Genomic DNA, 23,162 nt, shown 5'->3' on the forward strand with positions numbered 1-23,162 from the left:
AGCAGTAAGGGGGCATCTTGTTAGATGGCTCAGTAGAATTCTTGCTGAAGCTAGACCAGGGTGATATGATATCCAGGGTGGGGGATTTTCCTTAAACTAACTTAGCAGGATTCTTGCTCAAACTGGATTCTGTAAGGAAAGAGAGGGAAGCCCAAGGTTGGGCCTAGTCCAGCAGAGAGATCAGAGGAGCCTGATTAAAGTTAGGTTGAGAAGAGAGTCTTTGGGGGCTGACCCGGTGGCATAGTGGTTAAGTTTGTGCTCTCTGCTTCAGTAGCCTGGGGTTCAGGGGTTCGGATCCCGGGTGCAGACCTAGCACCACTCATCAAGCCATGCTGTGGCAGCATCCCAGATAGAATAGAAGATTGGCGTGGATGTTAGCCTGGGGCCAATCTTCCTCACCAAAAAAAAAAGTCTTTGTGCTTAAAGAGTAATATAAACACCAAAATCTTCAGTGAAAGCAGATTTTTTTTCTTGATCTATTTACATCATGTACACATAGTCATAAAAAATTTCTTTTTAAATATTTATGTTTAGAAAATAATTTATATTCATTTTCGAAAACATAGAAAATACATTGCAATTTAAAAAATAAAATAAATGTCACCCATTAGCACACAACCAAGAGGGAATGACTTAAAATTTTTTTGTGTTTATTTCTATTGGTGTTTTTTCCATTTATGTTCATGTTTGAACATAATTGGAATAATACCAATTATATATGCCTTTTATCTTGCTTAATTCAGCAAAAATTCTTAGTGAAAAAAATTTAATGTAGAGGAGGAAAAAGTTCTCCGTGACCCTCTTAGGGTCCCTAGCTGGGTCTGGAAACTAAACTGACAAAGACAGATTAACTGAAGAAAACCATACAGGTTTATTTAATATAAGTTTTATGTGACACAGGAGCCTTCATAAGGAAATGAAGACCCAAAGAAAGAGACCTGAGTATTTTATGTTGGGTTTGATGAGGAGTGGGTAGTTGTGGAGGAATATGATAGTTGGAGGAGTCTGAGGTAACTAGAAAACCAGGAAACAAACTTAGCAAGGCCTGTTTGTTAGGATTCTTCTTGGCATCCCTTTGTCCTTGCAGATAAGGATGATCCTTTCATCTGTGTGTAGAGAGGGCATCCCTCACTTGAGGATTTTATGACCTGTTTCAGGGAAGAAGGGCGAGAGGGGGGAGGTCAGAGTGACATTTCTGCCTCTGCCATTTTCTCACACTCCTTCACCTCAAAATATTCAGTATGCCAAGTTGCCATATTTTGGGGTAGTGTGTCCTGAATCCTATCACATTCACAGTTATTTCTTGAATGGCTATTATGTGCCAGATCTTATTTTAGGCACTAGGGATACAGCAGTGACCAGAACAAACTTCTTATTCTCATGGAGTTTACATTCTAGTGGGAAAAGCTAATAAACAAATTAGCAAATGGGGATCATTAAATGCTAAGTGCTCTGAAGAAAACAGAATAAAGATATATAGTCACTTTGTTTTTTAGTAAAGTTGTGCTAATTTGCCTTCCCTACAGGAGTGTGTGAGAGTGTCTATCTCATTTTGTCATCACTGAATATGATCATTTTAAAACATTTGTTAGGGGCCGGCCTGGTGGTGCAACGGGTTAAGTTCACACGTTCCACTTCTCGGCAGCACGGGGTTTGCCACTTGGATCCTGGGTGTGGACATGGCACTGCTTGGCAAAAAGCCATGCTGTGGTAGGCATCCCATGTATAAAGTAGAGGAAGATGGGTATGGATGTTAGCTCAGGGCCAGTCATCCTCAGCAAAAAGAGGAGGATTGGCAATAGTTAGCTCAGGGCTAATCTTCCTCAAAAAAAAAAAGTCATTAAAAAAATTTGTTAATTTTGTCAGTGAATAAGTGATAGTTCTTTGTAATTTGCCTGTCTTTGATTAGTCAGGAAGCTGAGCATTTTAACAGAGTTATGTGCATTTCCTCTTCATTGAGTTTTCTGTGCATGTACTCTGCCTTTTTTCCTATTGAGGGCCTAGCGGTTTTCCTCTGTTTTGAATGATCCTTTTACATTACTAATTTGTTGTTGAGTCCCTTATATATAATGGATAGACAAATGATCTGAAACAGTGGTGTAGTGAGACTGCAAGAAGAAAGAAAAACAGGGAGCCTGGAAGTCCCTCCCTCTCTTTCTGTCCCTCCCCGCTTCCTTCTAATTTAATAGAGAAAAAGTATAGTTTAGGTGGAAAGAAGTGAAGAAAGAAAGAAAACAAGGTAGGTGGGTGAGTGAGAAGATGAAGATAAAGAGACTTGAAGGGAGAAGGTGGAAAAGGCCGGAGAAGTGGTGAGAAGGAGGAGGAGTGAGGGAAGGAAAACGTGGAGCGGATGGAAGAATGGAAGACAGAGCTTTAGGAACTCCACGTGCTTCCCTTGGATAATTATATTTTTCTTTTTTCTTTTTCTGCATCAACCTAGCAAATCCCTAGGAGAAGATGACTGTGTTCTTTAAAACACTTCGAAATCATTGGAAAAAAACTACAGCTGGGATCTGCCTGCTGACATGGGGAGGCCATTGGCTCTATGGAAAACACTGGTAAATACCCGACAGCCCCCACCACCTCACCTTCACCCCCAACAACAGAACAGTCCGAAAGAGCCTAAGGTTAAAATCTTGCCCAGCTGTGCTTGTCCCTATTAAACACTATGATGTAAAAGAAAAATAAATGTTAAAACCACAAACAGAGACAAAGGCTTCTTGCTGTAACCACTTCTGTAAAATGGGAACTACTGTCCGGAGTTACTAACACTCAGATTTCAGTGGATAGACAGATTATACATACCAGTGAGATCAGAAGGTGAAGAAATTGAGGTGCAGCCTAGAGAGAGAAAAGTCTCTTCCCGAGTTAGTGGTCAACAGGAATTGGAACTCGTCTCCTTGGGATGTCATCCCTTCAGTTTGTCACTACAGCCTCTTCATCTATTATCACTCCCCTTGCTGGACATTTACTGAATCAGCTTTCTCCAAACATGTGACTTTCTTTGTCTATCCAATTAGCCTAGGTTAATTTAAATGAGACAAAGACTTTCAAACCTTTTGTTTGAGTAAGGAATTCAGCAGAGTCGTGCGTTTTATTAGCCTTCAGGCCTGGAGGGAGCAGAAAGTGCCAGAGCTCCTCTTCTGGTTTATATGGTAATAAGATTTAAATAAACAGTTTCTGTATAAAAATTATACAGATATTAAGAGAGCCAATCAAATTGCAGTCTTTTGGGGCTGCGGGGCTACGTCTTAAATACATAGCAACTCTGACATCCAGGTGTCCTGAGTGACTGCTTTGTTAAACAGAAGACAGCACAGGTAGGCTTTGAAGGAAAGTCTCCACACTGGAAGGAGAGTCATACTGATGCTTTCGTAAACGTTCTCAATTCACCGCTGTTGGAGAGAATTTTATCATGCAGCATGGTGTCTGGTTTTTTGCAGCTGTAGAGAAGATGGAACATTCCCCCCTTTTCTAAGTAATCTCAAGGCTAAGCACTTGAATTCCATTAGCTAGCATATATAGAGGAGAACAGACCTAAGAGGCTTAAAATTTGTAATGTCTAAAAAAGAAAAGGGTGGAGGAGATGTTCTAACAAATGGAATATGAAGCGTATAATGTTTGGCTTTTCCTCCCTTTTCTTACTACACCTGAGTCCTCAAGGGAAGGCTCCTTATCCCTCCTGCCAACGCAGGAGCCAGATTCCTTTGCAGGAGCGCCCAGTCCAGGCCCCAGCTAGCTCAGTCAGGGAGAACCTCCCACCCACTGAGGATTGCTGCTGTTTCTACTGCTGGTGAAGATTTAGGGAAATAACTGTGTCCCCTGTTTAAGATGCCTTTAAGGTACCGTAATAATTTCTTGCCAGTGTAGTCTTGAGAATTTAAAAAAGACCCATTAAGTCTCCACACCGTGGAGGCCTCATTCTGAACTGGATCTAAAGCAGCTTGAACCAGAAGTGTGGTAGGAGCCTGGAGGCCTCGCTTCCTCTGTCTCCGCCCTTGACATTCAAGGTTACTGCTCAAAATGCAAACCCCTTGTCCTGCTGTTCCTCCTTTTCTCAGACGTTTCTCCTGCATGCTTTGGTACTATTTCGCCATTTTCTTCTTTTTTAATTGTGGTAAAAAACATGTAAAATTTACTGCTTTAACCATTTTTAAGTATACGGTCCGGTAGGGTTAAGTATATTCACATTGTCATGCAACAGATCTCCAAAGCTCTTTCATGTTGCAAAACTGAAACTGTACCCACTGAGGAACAACTCTCCATTTCCTTCTCCCCGTGCCCTTGGCAACCACATTCTACTTTCTGTTTCTTTGACTGCTTTAGATACCTCTCATAAGTGGAATCATACAGTATTTGTCTTTTGTGACTTGCTTATTTCGCTTATCATGATGTCCTTAAGGTTCATCCATGTTGTAGCATATGGCAGGACTCCCTTCTTTTCTAAGGCCGAATAATATTCCGTTGTATGTATATACGACATTTTCTTTATCCATTCATCTGTTGACGGACATTTGAGTTGCTTCCATCTCTGGGCTATTCTGAATAATGCTATGAACTTGGCTGTGCAGATGTGTCTTCAAGATGCTGTTTTCTATTCTTTGGAGTATATATCCAGAAGTGGGATTGGTGGATCATATGATAGTTCTATTTTTCATTTTTTGAGGAAGCTCCGTACTGTGTTCCGTGGCGGCTGCACCACTTTTACAGACCCACCAACAGTGTGCAAGTGTCCAGTTTCTCCACATCCTCGCCAACGCTTATTTTCTGTTTTTTTTTGATAGTGGCCATCCTAATGTGTGATATGGCATCTGGTGTTTTTGTTTTGCATTTCTCTAATGATTAGTGATGTTGAGCATCTTTTCATATGCTTGTTGGCCATTTCTTTATCTCCTTACAGAAATATCTGTTCAAGTTCTTTGCCCATATTTTAAAATCAAGTCATTTTGTTTTTTGTTGTTATGTTGTAGGAGTTCTTTAACCCCTTATGGGATACATGACTGGTAAATATTTTCTTCCATTCTGTGGGTCCTCTTTTCACCCTGTTGATTATGTCCTTTGATGCACAGAAGTTTTTAAGTTTATTGTAATTCCGTTTGTCTATTCTTGCTTTTGTTGCCTCTGCTTTTGGTGTTGTGTCCAAGAAATCATTGCCAAATCCAATGTCATGAAGCTTTTCCCCTGTGTTTTCTTCTGGGAGTTTTATAGTTTTAGGCCTTGTGCTTAGGCCTTTAATCCATTTTGAGTCCTTTCCCTGTTGTATGGTCTTGGCATCCTTGTTGAACATCATTTGATCATATATGTGAGGGTTTATTTCTGGGCTCTCTATTCTGTTCCATTGGTCTATAAGCCTGTCTTTATGCCAGTACCACACTTTTAATTACTGTAGCTTTATAATCTTTTTTTATCGAGATATAATTGACATATAATATTACGTTAATTTTGAATGTACAACATAATCATTAAATATTTGTATATATTGTGAAATGATCACCACAGTAAGACTAGTTAACATCCATCACCACACATAGTTATAAGTTTTTTTTCTTGTAATATGTTTTGAAATTAGGAAGTACAAGGCCTCCACCTTTGTCCTTTTTCAGGATTGTTTTGGCTATTTGGGGTCCCTTGTAATTTCATATGAATTTTAGGATGGTTTTTTTCTATTTCTGCAGAAAATGCCGCTTGGACTTTGACAGGGATAGCACTGAATCTGTAGATCACTTTGGGTGTATGGAGGTTTTAGCAATATTAGGTCTTCCAATTCATGAACATGGAATGTCTTTCCATTTATTTGTGCCTTCTTTAATTTCTTTCAGCAGTGTATTGTAGTTTTTTGTGTACAAGTCATTCACCTCCTTGGTTAAGTTTATTACTAAATATTTTATTCTTTTTTTAAAGATTTTATTTTTTTCCTTTTTCTCCCCAAAGCCCCCCGGTACATAGTTGTATATTCTTAGTTGTGGGTCCTTCTAGTTGTGGCATGTGGGACGCTGCCTCAGCATGGCCTGACGAGCAGTGCCATGTCCGTGCCCAGGATTCTAACTGGCGAAGCCCTGGGCCGCCACAGCAGAGCGCACGAACTTAACCACTTGGCCACAGGCCGGCCCCCAATATTTTATTCTTTTTGATGCTATTGTAAATGAGATTATTTTCTTAATTTCCTTTTTGGATTGTTCATTGTGGTTGTATAAAAATACAACTGATTTTCATGTGCTGATTGTGTATCCTGCAACTTTTCTGAATTTATTAGTTCAACAGTTTTTTGTTTGTAGAATCTTGAGGGTTTTCTACATGCAAGATCCTGTCATCCATAAACAGATAATTTTACTGCTTCTTTTCCAGTTTGAATGCCTGTTATTTCTGCTTTCTTGCCTAATTGCTCTGGCTAGGACATCTAATACTATGTTGAATATAAGTGGTAAGAGTGGGCATCCTTGCCTTGTTCTTGATTTTAGAGAAAAGATTTCAATCTTTCACAGTTGAGTATAATGTCAGCTGTGGGCTTTTCATATATGACCTTTATTATGTTGAGGTAGTTTTCTTCTATTGCCTTTTTTATTTTTTTTTTGTGAGGAAGATTGGCCCTGAGCTAATATCTGTTGCCTATCTTTCTCTTTTTGCTTGAGGAAGATTGTTTCTGAGCTCACATCTGTGCCAGTCTTCCTCTATTTTGTATGTGGGACACCTCCACAGCATGGCTTGATGAGCGGTGTTGTAGGTCTGTGCCCAGAATCCGAACATGTGAACCCATGGCTGCTGAAGTGGAGCACACAAACTTAACCACTATGCCACCAGGCCAGCCCGTCTTCTATTGCCTTAAAAAAAAAATCTGGGGGCCAGCCCCATGGCTGAGTGGCTAGGTTTGTGTGCTCCTCTTTGGTGGCCCAGGGTTTCGCTGGTTTGAATCCTGGGCATGGACACAGCACTGCTCATCAAGCCATGCTGAGGTGGCATCCCACATGCCACAACTAGAAGGACCCACAACTAAAAGTACACCACTATGTATCGGGGGGCTTTGGGAGAAAAAGGAAAAATAAAATCTTAAAAAAAAAAAAAAATCTGTACGTCCCTAACCTTTTCACAGAACGGTCCTCGCATTCTTTCTTTATATTAACCCAGTTTTTCCCCTGAGAAAATCTTACCCTGCAGCTCTCTAGAATTGAGGCTTCCCTGCCTTTTCAAACGGGTTGTGAGGTGGGGTCGGCGTTCTCCAGCTCTCATCCTTCCTACTTCTTTCCCTGCTATTTGTCAGACTCTTCCCAGCTTAAGCATGTCTTCTCTCAACTGTGTATTCCCATTTACTTACTGCCCTCTCTCTTCTTGCATTTACACCATTCTTGAAAGTGTACCTCACACTTGCAGTCTCTACCTCCATTTTAGAATAAGTTTAGTAAAATTTGGTTTCTGTCCCAGCATTTGATTGAACCTGCTCTTGACAAGATTGTTAATAGCTCCTTAGTTGTTAAATTAAGTGTATACTTTTCAATCCATATCTGCCACATTTGATCCTCTTTGACTGTATCTGCTTCACTTACCTTTAGGATGTCTTCTTGCTCTGCTTATCCCTTAAATGTTGGTGTCCCCTGGGTTCTGTTCTCATTCTACACACTTCTTAGGTGATCATAACCACACTAGTGTTTTCAGGTGTGATATTTAGATTTTGGAGTCATAATGTTTTTGTAGTCCATGTCTTGCTTCTCTTGATGTTCTGTGAGAATACTGTTTCTGGAGTTGGACAATGCAGTCACCTGTCAAATATTCGTTCTAAAATACAGCTCTGATCATGTCACTTGTCTACTGAGAGCCTGTAAATGGCTCTCCAATGCCCAGTTCCTTAGCATGGCATAAAAGGCCCTTCATGGTTCTGCGCTTGTCTTCCTCTCCAGGCTTTTTCTGATCCCTTCTCACCCTCCCTCCATAACCCTTAAACTCAACCTCTGTGTTCCACTGGTCCTGAGAAGGAGGCCTGTTTTCTGTTGTCCCTCTCTGTCCCTTTGCGTGTGTTCCTCCCTCCACCTGGAACAAGTTACTCTTTTTCGCTTGGCCAGTTACTCAAAAAAATGTGTCATAAAACCATGTTAAGCAATGGTGGCATTAGTAGAATAATAATAAGAAACAACATATATGGAATGATTACTCCATACCTGGTGCTGGGCCAGTTGTTTCAATGTACATGGTCTCATTTAGTCCTCAAAATAGCCCTATGAGAGAGGTAATATTTCTGTATCATAGAAAAGGAAATGGAGGCTCAGAGAAATTAGTAACTTGCTAAAGTCATAGGATACTTATTGGTGAAATTGGGATTTGGACCCAGGTTAATCATGCTCTAAACCCCATGTACTTTGCTGGTGACAAGTTTGAAGAGCAGTGCTCACTTCAATGTATATATTCTGCTGCATTTATTAATGACATTACCTTTTAAATGCCTTCTGTATAGCTTTATTAGAACTATCGTATTGTGTTGCCGTTGCATTTTTAACTGCTCAGATAGAATAAAGGCCCCCGGGCCGGCACAGTGGCGCAGTGGTTAAGTTTGTACGTTCCGCCTCTCGGCGCCCGGGGTTCGCTGGTTCGGATCCTTGGTGCAGACATGGCACCTCTTGGCACGCCATGCTGTGGTAGGCGTCCCACATATAAGTAGAGGAAGATGGGCACGATGTTAGCTCAGGGCCAGGCTTCCTCAGCAAAAAGAGGAGGACTGGCAGTAGTTAGCTCAGGGCTAATCTTCCTCAAAAAAAAAAAAAAAAGAATAAAGCTCCCCTATTAAATAGATGGAATACATTTATTAGCATTCAGTATAGATTAGTGTTGAAAACTGAACACATTGCCCAGGGACCAAGACACTCATTTCAGAGCCTCCTGCGCCTCCTTGGCTGCTCCTACCTGCTCTCGCTGCTCCTCGGCCTCTGCCTTTGTTTATATGTTTGCCTGACTCCCTGTCTCGTGTTCTCCCTTTACTCACTGTTCTTTCCCTTTCACTCTGCCTTTTAGTTTTTCTCCCTTTTTCAGCCTCCTTATCTGTTTGTCGTATATAGATGAAGGTATTTTTCCCTACATTCTATGAAAATTTTCAAACATATGGCAAAGTTGAAAGAATTATACAGTAAGCACTTGTCTGTCTACTACCTGGATTCTAGATTTTACTATGTTTGCTCTATCACATATTTGTCCATCTGTCCATCCTTCTCTTAGTCTTCCTTTTGGATTGCATTTCAGAGTAATTTGTAGACATCAGTGTACTTCCATGTAAATGCCTGAACATGCATATCAGTAATTAGAGTTCAATATTTGCTTATGGTGTTTTTTCCTTTATTATAAAATTTACACACAAATCTTAAGTATACATTTGCTGAGTTTTTTTAGATGCGTACACTTGTATAACCCAGATTTCTAGTGAGATACAGAACGTTGCCATCACTCCACATGTTTTCCTCATGACCCTTCATGGTCAATCCCTGTCCCCACACCCTGAGGCAGCCATTGTTCTGAAATTTTTCCCCACTATATATTCATTCTTTTTCACTTCTAGAACTGTATATAAATGGAATCATATAATATGTATTCTTTTCTGTAAGGCTTCTTTATCTCGGCATAATGGCTTTGAGAGTCATCTGTATTGTATTTATCTGTAGTTCATTCCTTTTTATTGCTGAGTAGTAGTCTAGGAGATAAGCATATAATAATTATTATTATTTTATAGAGAATTTCAAGTTCCTTGTTCTTGATTTCTGAGACTAGTGAACATATTTTACATTTCTCATTTTAAACAGCAAGAAAATTGTTTTATTAAATATATTTGACTTTCTTCTTTTCTTTGGAAGGAAGATGGTATGTCTTGATACAGGATTCACCTGCCAGTAATAATAGTTGGCTGTGTTTTAATGTTGATTTTAAGATTTTAATAACGATCATGATTTAATAAACTGTAGTTTACCTTTAAGGAAAAAAGGTGTTTTTGCAATAGATTTAGAAAAAATTGCATATATTAATTTATTTTTATCTGACCCATTTTTGTTTGCTGCCTTTAATTTGTCTTTTGACACAGGTATTATTTATTTGCAGGCTTTATTCCATTGTTACTGTATTTATAGGTTTTCTTCTCCATTGGGAATTCCTCTGCCTTTTTTCTCCCTTCCCCTAAGTTTCAAGGAAAAAAACCTGTGATGTTTTCCCTCTGCGTAATTTCCCCCACAGCAGGTTGCGGTAGTTGACGGGAACAGCAGGCACGACTCTCAGGACTGGGTAAGAGCAATTGAAGAAGAGGAAATGACCCTGTTTGCTGAAAGTAAAGAGAATTTAAGTATTGCTCATTCCTCCTCAACTGCTCTTCCCAAGCGTCTGCGTTCCCTGGGGGAGGTTATGTTCCAGGTTGTTCAGTTCATCATGTCAGCGGTAACCTGCAGTAGTTTCTCACTCATTCCTAGGCCTTTTAGCAAAGAGTCTGCTAATAAAAAGTAGTGTGAGGAAGGAGGCAGTGTAGTATAAAAGTTGTGTCTGGAGTCAGACGGAACTGACACTTCCAGCAGTGTGACCTTGGGCTCTCTGAGCCTTAGGTTCATCTGTACAGGACCTCACTGGACCATTGAAGGATTAAGTGAGATAACTGCAAAGCTCTTAACAGTAGTGCCTGATAGATATAAGGGTTCCATAAATGCTAGTAATTGCGAGTAAATTTGATATAATAAATACTCAGTACTATGGGAGTTAAAAATGAAGTGCTGCTGGTCCTTGGGTAAGAAGCAATTCAAGAGACAGCCAGTGGGGAAGGAAGACTAGGATCTGCCAGGTAGTCTAATAAGATCTGAGCTTTTTATTTATCTCAACTTCCATGTGTAACAAGCTTGGAAAAGCGTAGTTTAAGACTGACAGACATAGCCACAATAGAGGCAGGGCACGAGCAGTTAAAACCAGCAAGCCATGTCTGAACCATTGTCCACCTGATTTGCGCTCAGATTGCTCCTTTCATCAGGGGGGACTTTGTGCTTGCTCATCCTGGCTCTGGTCTCTCTCCCCATGATTTTGGCTGGGGAGCCTTGGCACAGCTTCTCAACTAACCCTCTTGGCTCAGCAGTTAACAATGGCTCTGCTCCTGCTTGGTTCAGGCTTCTGGTTCTCAGCTTACTCCTTTGGCTCAGTGCTTTTGGCACCAATTCTGCCACCCATCTTGGCGTGTGACCCGGGACTCCCTCCTATTTATTTCTGTGGAGCATCTAGCTTCTCAGCTTAGCCAGAATTTCTGGTACCTTCTTGGAGGTTTTTAAATCCTATAAACACTATCAATCCCTCTACATTAAACGTGTAAAGCGAATGTGACACTATAGCAGTGGTCGTAGGCTGTGTGTCCCTAGGTTTTTATTAAGATTGGAGTTTTTTCCCACATGGGAACATTAACCTTGGTTACTATCCGTTGGCTTTCATGAGCATTGATGGGAACCTACCTTTCAAATTCTGGAGTCAAAAACAATTGCTTAGAAGAGGTAAAAATAAATGGTTATGACTTGGCCTGAGGGATGTGTTCAGTGTCATTCAATTTTATTGAGACCTTAGTAATAATTAATAATAGCTAACAATCTGTTCTTGTCATGTGCCAGACACGATTCTAAGTACTTTACATTTATTAAATTCCTTTTGTCTTCCTAACAAGTTTATGAGTTGGTTATCAATCTCATACTAGTGTGAAATTAATAGAAATTAATCTCACCTCATACAGAAACTGAGGGACAGCAAGATTTAGTAATTTGTGCAAGGTCACGCAGCTAGTAAGAGTCAGAGCCATGATTCAAAACCAGGTAGCCCTCATTGTAACCTCTCTCATGGCTCCTGTGTCTTAGGTGGCATGGGAGAAGTGACGAATGAAGAACGATAAGCTGAGGTTGTGTCATGCCGTAAGTCTGTATGGCATTAGGTTGATGTTACAGTGTAGTGCTTCAGACTTGGGCTTCCAGTCAGTGGGATCTGGGTTTGAGCCTTGCCTTTGTGACGTGCTGGATGTGTGACTTTGGGCAAGTTATTCCAGCTTGCTATAAACTTCAGTTTTATTCATTCATACAATAACTCACAACGTTATTGTGACACTTAAATGATATAATCACAGCTCCTGGCACATATTAAGAGCAGCTACTTTTACTATAGATGTATAAGACACTGTGCTATGTCCAGTTTGAGTGGCACAAAGTAAATGTTAAGGGTGCCTAAGGAAAAAGATTAAAATTAAAATAGCATAGTGAATCCCTATGTACTATCACCCAGTTTCAACAAATATCAACATTTTACTAATCTCATTTCATCTTTCTGCTTTCCTTTTTTTCTTCTGGAATATTTTAAAGCAAATCCCAGATATTATATCTCATATGGTTTTACCCATAAATACTTTGGTACCTTATCTTTAATAAGTAGGGACTTAAAAAAATTACAGTGGCACCATCATGAACCTAACAAAGTTAAAAATCTCTCATGTCATTGAATATCTAGTCTGTGTTCATATTTCACCTATTGTCCCCAAATTCTCTGTTTTATAGTTTTGTTCAAATCAATATCAAAGCAAGTTTTATACACTGCATTTACTGTCTCTTAAGCCTCATAAACTATAACGCCTTCCTCTTTTTTATGGTGTTTATTTATTTTAGAAACCAGGCCGGTCTCACTTGCCCTGTAGAATTTTTCATAGTCCAGATTTGGCAGATAACTTCGTTATAGGGTTCAGTGCTGTGCAGAGCCATATTGGAGCCTGAGGCAGAAAGAAAAGTCAGTAATAAGAGTGTGTCTTTATTTAAAATTGTAGTATTGTGTTCATCATGCAGTTTTGCATTCATTTTGGTTTTTTAAAGTATTTGTCTGCATTACTGTGTTGTTTAGCACTACCTTACATTTTGCACTTGAGGCAGGGCCTCACTCCCCTCATTCTGGTCCTGTCCATGAGTTGTTTATTCTGTTCCTTTCGCGCGCCTGTGTCTTGTAATCTGGTGATTAGATCCAGATTCTAGAACTTTGCTGTTCAAGTGTGAACTGCGGTCCAGAAGCACAGGTCACTCCTGGGAGTTTGTTAGAAATGCAGAATCTTGGGCCGCATCCCAGACCTGCTGAGTCAGAAGCTGCATTTTCACCAGCTTCCCAGGGGATTAGTGTGCACAGTAAAGTTTGAGAAGCACTGCTCTGGAGGCATAATTAGAGTCAGGTTTAATTTTTTGGCAAGAATCCTTCACAGGCATGTTATGGACTTCTTACTGTATCACATCAGGAAGTTCATGGTGTCTGGTTGTCTTGCTTTAGGGGATATTGAGATTGATCAGTGGATTCAGATGTGAGGAGCCCGATCCACCTGTTAGAAAGTTAAGGATCACAACATCTGAGAGTTCACTAGAGCAGCATGGTTAAGAGGAGGAGCGGCTATGTGGCTCTGAATGTCAACTTTACACTTACCAGCTGTGCGGCCCTAGATAAGGTAGTTAATTAACCTCCCTGCGCTTCTGTTTTCTGTCTGTAAACTGGAGATCATAGAGTACCCATCTCATTGGTTGCCGTGCAGAATTTCTTAGAACAGTGCCGGCACAAAGAAAGCTCTCAACAGAAATAGCGCTTCTTTTCCTCTTCTTTTGGCTTTTCTTTCCTTATCAGAGAAAACATCATAACAAAGATGTCTCTTTATTTGGGCCTTGCAGAGTGAATCGGACGGTGTTCCAGGTGATATTAATGACTTGAGTCTAGGCAGAAGATGGAAAAACACAGTGTATTTTGGGGGATCAGCAAAGAATATGACTTGACTAGAGTTGCGTTTTTTCAGTAGAATGGGAGAAAAGGGCAGACTATGGAAGTCTTTGGCTTTAGGCAGTTTGTAGTATTTGGTGAGCAGTGAAGGCTCAGTGAAGATGTTTACGGAGAGCAGAATGTTTGTTCTCATGAACGAAGTGGCACTCCGGAAGTTTAATTCGGCACCCCCGTGCAAGAGACATTGGAGGGAGAGAGCTGTGCAGGCCAAGAGGACGTTTCAGTAGCTCACGTGGAAGGTCAGAAAGGCCAGAACCAGAGTGTGGCATTAGGAGTGGAAAGGTCAGAGGGCGGATATGAGGTCGTGATGGTGTGAATTATATACCTGAGCATGGGTGCTGTAGGCAGCAGACTTTTGGTTTGGATGTTGCTTCTTATTAGCTAGTGACCTTTATCAAGTTACTTAATCAACATAACGTCTGTGCCTCAGTTTCCTTACTGGGGTAATGGGGAAAATGAGATCTGTTTACCAGGTTAGTTGTAAGGAGTAAAGGAGACGATGCATGTCAAGCCTGGTACTGTGCTGCCTCATCATTCCCCCTCGGTAAGTGCTAGCTGCTATTATTACGGGGCGACTGATGGGGCATTTGGCTGAAGGAGAAGGTAGGAGAAATCATTTTTTGGCTTCAGGACTAGGAAAATTGGTGATACAGAAAGAGGAAAGTTGCCAGGGAGAGTTAGTTTAAGGAGCAGGCATTATATTCCCTTGTAGATATGTTGAGTTTGAGACCCTGACAGGATATCCAGGGGGACATGTGTTAGATTCCAAGGGTAAATTGTGCATAAGCCACACGTGACTAGACCTGTCTTTTTTCTTTTGGTGCAGATTATGTTGCAGTAGCGTCTTGTGCTTCACTTTTCAGCATCTCTGGGTTCTGGGTGAGCAGATGTTGGACCTTGACATCAGCTTAGATTAGCTCTGATGTCAGGGGTCTGGGGCCTGGCTGGGTCCGCAGCAGCGGAAGGTGATGAGGGCTTTTCCCTGTTTCAGATTACAGTCCTAAGAAAGCAGTTTGTTTTGCTTTTTAAGCATTTCAAGGTTCCTCTCTCTCTGCACAGGGTAATCCTGAAATTTGGGGTATTAATAGGTGCTATTTAAAGAAGCTCATTTATGGGCAATTAAATAACGTGCCTGTCAGCCCAAATTTGATAGGGAATAAGGGAACCTTTTTCTTTTTTTTAAGTGCAGTGAAGTTTAATTATATTCCTTTTCCTTTCAACTCTTTTGTCAGGTTATTTAGAGAACAGATTTCTTTTTTTAAAAAAATTAGTATTATTTATTTTTTTCCTCCCCATGTGTTTATTGGCAGGGTGGGGGGACTGAGATGGAAGGGCAGGAGGTATATTTAAGTTATATTTTGTTTTATTGATTTTACGTAATTTTTAGGGATATTTATATTGGTGGTTTTAGCTGCTCTGAGCATTGCAGAGAGAATAATCATAGCTGATACCACAACTAACCCCTCTTTAGGTACTAACTGACATCTCGAATATTTCATGTTGCAAAACAGCACACATACGGTAGTAGTAGCTACTAATTTATGAGTGTATAGGTCAGAAATTGTCCAGATCTGCCCTATATCCTGGAGCCCAAAGTAAATGCCACTTTATGTATGCTATTTATAGAGACCAACTTGTTGGGCAGGATGGAGATAGGAAGGGACTGTCTCTTCCTACCCTTTCTTCTTGAATAGCTGTCATAATCTCTGTGTAATCTGTTTTCTGTCTTCTCTTTTTCTATGTAAATAGATTCAAGTACCTTGTCTATAATTGGTACTCAATATATGTTTGTTTGTAATTGTATATGCAAATGTGTAATGGTTGGTAGAACAGAAAGAACTAGTATTTTGGTTGCCTAGTGAAGTTAATGTTATACAGTATGTGGAAGAAAAGTATTTGGCGTAGAATGTTTAAATTGGGTTGTTGGGTGGAAATGAATGGATAGAAAAAAGAGCAGAGAGTTGAAGAAGTAAATGAATGTCAGTAGAATACTTATGAGAATTAGGTAGGGGTAGAAATCATTAAAAAAGTGGCTGGTGGTAGCAGCTCAAGCATTGATGCCCTTTAGTGGCAGCCAAAGCATTACCTGATGGGGGTACGTTCTGGACTTGGGCATAAACAGCAGCCAGCCTGGGACAGTCCACAGATCTCAGCTCCTGTGGGTATTAGGACAGCGGAGGAGGAACAGAAACTGATATTAGTGGAAAGCTGAGGCTAGAATAAGAGGGTGAAAATAGAGTAATTTCATGTTCTAAAAGGAGAAAAAGAGTGAGATATGAAGATATAGGCTTCCCCCATTTTCATTTCTCCTGTCAATAGAATGAGGGAATAAACTGCAGAACCCATTTCCATCTCTCTGCTTGGTGAGAAGTTCCATAGAACAGACCAGAATGACTAGCATAGTTATGTGAGAGGACCTGTCAGGCGATGCTATTTTTATTAAGTCGTTTCCTATCCTGAAGTGGAGGAGGAACAAATTGTGTAGAGAAAAGCTGAGAAATTAGAAGGTACCTGAAATATCTACAAGTAGTGGCTTGTCCCACCGAAGCACTTACACAGAAGTGTAGACTACAATGGCTGCGAGCTGAGCAGATTGGGAGAAGGAGGTTTTTGGATTTCTGTACTTCAGGGAATGAGAAAGAATAGGCGCCCACCCGGAGCTTCACTGCCGCCGAAGCTATTGCTGTAGGTGGGGCCTTCCCACTGGGGACAGAGACGGGCTCTGTGTCTGGCCAGTAAGTGTTCTTGAATCAGAATTAAGAGCAGGGTGAGATTTAGTTGGGCTTTGTCCTAATAAGCCCATTTGCAAGAAAGAAAAAAGTATGTCACTGCAGTGGTAGACCATGCATTGAGGTGACCATAAGTGGTGGCATTTGCCTGTGTGTATGATTAAACAGTGGACGGAGCTTTATTGATCACAGTGTCATTTGAGGATGCCCTTAGAGAAGAAAACAGAGATAGCGTATTGAGAGGAGAAATGCCATGTTGAGAAACAGAAGACTCAAGTTCTAGTGCTAGTTCAAGTTTTAGTAACTTCTGACTAACGGTGGGCTAATCCACAGGCAGAAAGTTTTCTCAGACTAGATCAATTAGTTACTTTTCAGGAGCTCAAAGGAGATGGCATTGTTGAAGAGTACCATGCTTAAGTGAACGTACCAGCATCACTTGGGGCTTAGAGACGTGGGGTTGGAACTACATATGCTATGTGTGTGGCATCTCTTTGCCCAAATCACTATAGTGAACTTTGTTACTAATGGGATATTGTTACATCATTTGGTTGATGGGGATCAGGGTGTGTGGGGAGAGATTGAAAAGCATTGGGCTAGATAAATTCTAAGAACTCATCCAACCTTAAAATTTAGGTTATTTCGAAACAGAACTTAGGCTGGGATGCCTTTGATAAAGGCATTTTATTTGCCTGGCTGCTGTAGGGCTTTTAGACTTTGACAAAGAAATAAACAAAGATAGTAAAAACAGGGATTGTAGACCTGAAAATTGCTGTAAATCTTCAGGAAGCTTTGGTTAAATAGTGGGTAAATTTTCGTCTCTGGGGTAAATCACCCATCTTCTGTGTTAAATGGGGTAGAACATATTTTGGCAAAGGCCTGCTGGGAGGATTGACTTTATTGATTCATGAGATACTGCAACCTTTTTGTACTGGCTCGTTCCTCAGCGTAGCTATTTTCACGAGATTTTTAATTTCAGTGCTGAATGGTTCATTCTTGCTAACTCTGGACTTCCTTCCTTCCCGCCTTCCTCCTTCCTCCCTCTCTCTCTTCCTTCACTTCTTAGCAAATAGTCTTGGGAAAGTGCTCTTGGCTTGCTTTATATTATTATTAAAAGTGTTGATCCTTGCGTTGTTAAATATGTTACCACCAAGTAAGGAAATCCTTCCAGAGGTACTATTTGACCTCAGAATTCTTGAACGCAAGTCTGGAATACTTTACTAGGCCAGAAGGAAGCGGTGCCATACACTTATCCTTTACATTTGGTAGTAGACTTGAACTTTGTTTTTCTTTTGCTAAACTTTTCCCCATCAGCAACACAGAGGATGGAGTTTTAATGGCAGTAATTGCCTGTGTGGCTCCTTTTCTGTCCTCTTTTATGCACTGAAATCAAATGAAGATAGTCACCACTTAATATATGGTTACCAATAGAATTTCTTCCTGACCCTTTATAATTTTATAACATTAGAGAACTTCTTTATATCATTGTACTTGGGAGATAAGAAGATAAAATTTCTTAAGTAGCAGGTAGCACATCATGGGGAGGTCTGGAGAACAAGAAAACTTGTCATCCTTTGGCTAATTGGAAAGACCAGATCAAAAGGCCCTAAAATCCTTATAAAAATCATTAACATTTTCATTGTTCTCTTGGAGTTTCCAACCTATCACACTACCCACTTTCTTCTATCCAGGTGAACATTCTTTAGGTCTGGAAGATCAAGCATTCTTCCTCAGGGGGCTGCATTCCCTCCTGCTCAGTCGCATGTCTTTGTCTTGGGCAGAAATGGTCTGAATTCCCATGTATGACCAAGGCTCGCTGCAGCCGCCATTATCTGTTTGGGTGGGGAGTTGAGGGTATTGGCGGGGCGATGTGTAGTTTGAAAAAGCTCTCCCATTCTGCGCATGAGAGAACCACTTCTCTGAGGTTCATTTTCATCTTTGCTTCTATTTCCACTCCATCCCTGCTGTTACATGGACAACCAGTGGGCACTGCCACTGGCAATAGAATGATTAATTGTTCTGGAAAGCTTGGGTAAGTTGAAGTAGTTGTTATGAGCATCTAAACTTGAAATCTGTTTTGTGTAAAGCAAAAACTGTGTTTGCATGCACCAAGGGAAAAACTGGTGGTAGAAATTGCTGTACAATTTGCCTCTAGACTATAGTGGGAAATGTCTTTTTTGGGAAATAGGATGGATCAATGTGATTTTTCTCTTCATGTAAAGTTGTTATTGAAGTAACAACTTATCTTATTTTGCAGTCCTAAAGTAATAAATACAACGTTTATGACTCACAATAAATTGAGAGCATCCCGTTTCCTGTGGTAGCAGGCATGTTCATATTCTTTTAAAGCCTCCGGCAGAGTGACATCAGCAGACTTTTTCATTTTCTAATCCAGAAGCTTCTAATTTTTTCTGTGAAAGAACCTGCATTTTAGTACTGAGCAGATCTTCAGGGACCCTTTCTAATATGACTACATTTTGTAGCACCTCTTTTAAATTGCCTTAAACTTCAGTTCTCTCAGGAGACAGCATGATGTAGTAGAAGGAGCATGGGCTTTGAATTTATGTACGGTACTTGTTTTGTTTTTTTTGATAACAGGGTCTTCAGTTCACATTCAGATTCTTGACGCATTGGCAATCTGGAATTTCTCTGATAGCAGACTCAGCCTCTGGAGCAATTCTTGTGATGCTTCCTGGTTTACTGAAAAGAATTCCTCACTTAGTCTTTCTAGAGGATACTAGACCATTACCCTCCCCCAAACACACACACACAGACCCTTGGCTCTTCTTGATCTGGTAAAGTGCCCACGACTGCGCTAAGTTTGTCGTCTTCTCCGGTACTGCATTACAGTGATCCCTCCTCTTGCCCTTTGGTGATAATCACACTGAAGAACCATCCCAGATGATCTGTTGGTTTAAGAATGCCAAATACTCATACGAAGAATAACCTTAAGTTTTTCCTACAGCACAAAGTCTGCCTGCCTGAGCACAGTGAGTCAATCTCTCCTGTTCAAACATTTGTCACTTATTTATTAAACAGGTATTTATTTAGTACTTTTCATCTGCTTGAGTCTGTGCTGTGTGCTGTGGAAGAGAAAAGGGTGAATTATCTGTGACTTCCAGATATTTATAATCAAGGAAGAAAGATAAGACAAGAAAGATAAGACAGTTTTGTGTGTGGTGGAGTAAGGGGGTGGATGGTATTGTGTTTGGCCTTCTGTTTTTTTAAGGTGAAAGGGGATAAAATGATCAGATCCTTGGAGGGGTAAAGTTCATTTTGTCTTTTAGGAACAGCAAAACAGACAGTTTGCCAAGAATAGAGGCAGTATCAAGGGCACGATGGGAGAGAACATTTTTCCTCTATCCACCACATCTTTCCTTTGGCTTTCAAATGGGGTGCAGTCTCAATTTACTGGAGATTGATTTGGTGTTCCCTGTCAACTGTCCCAGTGCTCCTGGTGTCTCTTCCTGCTGCTTCTACTTCTCACCTACTCATATAGGTAATCTTATCCATTCGCATCCCGTCTGTTACCATTTATCTTTAGTCAAGATCACTGTCTGGAATTCCAGACGTGTTTCCAGCTGCACCCTGGACACTTCCACCTGGACTCTCACCACTATCTCAGATCGACACATCCAAAACTAAACGCAGCTTCCTCCCTCCTAAACCTGTACTTTCTGCTGCATTCCATCTCTGTGAATGGTAGCACCTTCCGCTGGATGGCTCAGGGCAGAAATGTGGGCACCATCTTTGACCCCTCCCTTCCCTTTAATCCCCACAAGCCAGCCGCTAAGTTTACCTCCTAAATGTCTGCTGAATATGTCCTCTCAGTCCGCATTGCACCATCTTGGTTCCAGTGGTCATCCTCACTGACCTGTATTCCTGAAGAACCTCCCTGGTGTCCCTGGATTCAGGCTTCCCTTTCACCTTTGCCTTCTTCACACTGCAAGCGGAATGATCTTTCTACAGTGTAAATCTGATCACATCACTTCTCTTCTTAAAACCCCTTAATGGCTTCTTATGGCCCATAGGATAAAATCCACATTCCTTAAATAGCTTAAAAGGCCCTTGGTGATCTGGCCTGTACCTCACTCCTGAGCCTCCTCTTTCGCTGCTCCCCACCATGGCATGCTGCCTCCAGCTGTCCTGAGCTACTTGCCGTTTCCTATCTTGGTCATGTTCTAGCACTTGAGGCTTTTAACATGCTGTTTCCTTTGCCTACATTCTCCTCCCTATTTTTTCCTGGCTACTTTTTATTTATAATCCCCTAGATCTCAACTTCACTGTCACTTCTGGTAAAAAAGCCTTCTCTAATTCCCTTGAGGCTAGGTTAGATACCCTATTTTGTGCCTGTTTTAGGGAGCACGTGAAAGTCAAATCATATGATGATTGCCTGTTGAATCGTGTTTCTTCCCTTCTAAACTGTGAACCTCGTGAGGTTCAACAGTATATCCCAGACACGTAGCACAGTGCCTGGCATACTGTTTATCTAGAAACACGTCTTTTACTATATCACCGATATTTACCAAGAGCTGTTCTTTGCCTCTTGATCCTAAGCAGCTTCGGGTCAGGACCAAATCTTGTTCATTGTACCATACCTGACATTTTGTGTTAAAAGAGTTTGTTTCACCAACTACTTTTGGGAGCTTTTCGCACCTGAACTTATAAAAACATTATGTGAAGGTAAATTTTAAAAGTTATATTAGGGGGGCCGGCCCTGTGGCCGAGTGGTTAAGTTCGCGCACTCTGCTTTGGCGGCCCAGGGTTTTGCCAGTTTGGATCCTGGGCGCGAACATGGCACCACTCGTCAAGCCATGATGGGGCGGCGTCCCACACGCCACAACTAGAAGGACCCACAACTAAAAATACACAACCATGTACTGGGGGGCTTTGGGAGAAAAAGGAAAAATAAAATCTTAAAAAAATAAAATAAAAAATAAACAGAAGAAAGTTATATTAGAAGAGACTAGGAAGTAAGGTGATTAATTTAATAAGTGTGCTGTAAAGCATACATCTGCATGAGTATTGCCCATTCAGTATTGTCTGCAGTTAGGAAGAAAAAGCATTAAAGCATTTGCTTTAGTGTCGGGTTGGCATGGGTTTGAATTCCAGCTCACCCACTTAGTGACCTTGGCAAGTCAGTTTCCTTCTCTGAGCCTCAACTTCCTCATCTGTAAAATGAGAATATAATGCCTGCCTTGCAAGGTGTTAAAAAGTTTAAAGGTTTATGAAAACAGCTGCCATAGTGTCTGGCTCTATGAAATTTAAGCTATTTTTTCTCTTACTCCAATAAGCGAATGAGAAATTATAAGAAATAATGCTGCCATTACTGAAACGTTTTTTGGAATTTCTTTTTTGAAATAGTTTTCAGAGCTTGCTCTAGACTATTAGAATATATCAATGGGAGCAATCCTTTTTTTTGAGGACATGTTTGATTTTTAGAAATGGCTTGGTTCAGAGAGCAAGATCAAGATGATTAATAGCATTTTTGATATTTAAAAAAATTAAGTGTGATTATCATGAGATTTTCTTTTGTAGTATCTAAATTGGTACATAGTCTGGCTTTCTCATAGGTGGCGTTGACAGCATATTCCATTTGGTACGTTAAGATCCAAGGAATTAACTATCAAGAAATCTTTTGATTTTGAATAGCACTCTGATGAATCAAGCAGGATTAGTAAGCTCAAGAGAGCTGAGCTCTTTAATGATGTACTTAATCACAAGTTAACCATCAAAATTTTACTTCTAGCAAAAAAGAATTTAGGAAAAAATGATCCAAGAATACCCATATTCGTCTATATAGTTGGGGCTATTCTCTTTTCAGCTGGGTCCATAGGAATCAGTGTGGCTGAAATGCAGTAAGGAAGATGGTGTCTACTCATGACCCGAAGGAGGCTCCACAGGCTGGGTTCGTAGGATAAGAGATCGGAGACACGGGTTATTTCATCGACTAGGAAAAAAGATTAAAGCAAGTGAGTTTGGAGGAGCACAGTCATGTGAGGCTGGAAGTGGTACCCTCGGGGTAGTGTGGAAGCTGGACTGAGGATTAGCCCAGTACCGGGGGATCCAGTGACAATGCCCAGATTACTACAAGGAACCTAGTTTTGTTTCGTGATCCAGTGATTACTGAAGATTCAGTATTTTACTTCATCATTGTATAGAAGGTCATGACTGTGAGGTAATCAAGTCAACTATAAAGGGTTATCGACGTGTTAATTATTTTTAAATATTTTACTAGTTTGTGTCCTCAGTTTACCTCATCTTGTGTGTGTGTGTGTGTGTATATATATATATACACATATTTGTTGATATGATTCACTGAGAGCAATTGATGGAGAGACATGTGGGAGAAGAGCAAAACATGAATATTTGTGACTCTTGGGTGGGGGAGGGGAGAGAAGCTTGTACAGCTCCCTTTTGCAACAGGGTCATAGTGGTGCAGTGTCGCTCAAACAAGGGGGGACTGACCCTGGCAGTAAAGGCAGCTTGTGGGCCAGACTTCACAAGGGGTTGGTCCTGCTAAAATCTTTGTTATAGGACAGCATGTGCTTTTGAGGTACTGGCGTCATTATTTTAATGGAACGTTGTCTGAGGTTTCAGATGGGCAGCACTGGTGCTTCCCCTTGGATAGTGCTTTCTTACTGAAGCTGACTGCTCTGTGAAATCTAG

At 40.7% G+C, this 23,162-nt stretch overlaps 1 protein-coding gene across 4 annotated transcripts in view; it reads left to right on the forward strand.

The window, feature by feature from the left end:
• The window catches only part of AGK (acylglycerol kinase), an 87,091-nt gene that overhangs the window by 3,669 nt on the left and 60,260 nt on the right, over positions 1-23,162 (forward strand). For 2 of the 4 annotated variants that reach the window (XM_023639840.2, XM_070266020.1), the window contains exon 2: positions 2,441-2,558. In XM_023639840.2, the coding sequence (XP_023495608.1) occupies positions 2,458-2,558 (101 nt within the window). In that variant the 5' untranslated portion in view covers positions 2,441-2,457. Of the gene's footprint in view, positions 1-1,592; positions 1,711-2,440; positions 2,559-14,109; positions 14,312-23,162 lie in introns of those variants that run through there. The other 2 variants (XM_001498120.5, XM_070266021.1) reach the window with 2 other exon arrangements.

The sequence above is a fragment of the Equus caballus genome, chromosome 4 (genome assembly GCF_041296265.1).
Source record: "Equus caballus isolate H_3958 breed thoroughbred chromosome 4, TB-T2T, whole genome shotgun sequence".
NCBI lineage: Eukaryota > Metazoa > Chordata > Mammalia > Perissodactyla > Equidae > Equus > Equus caballus.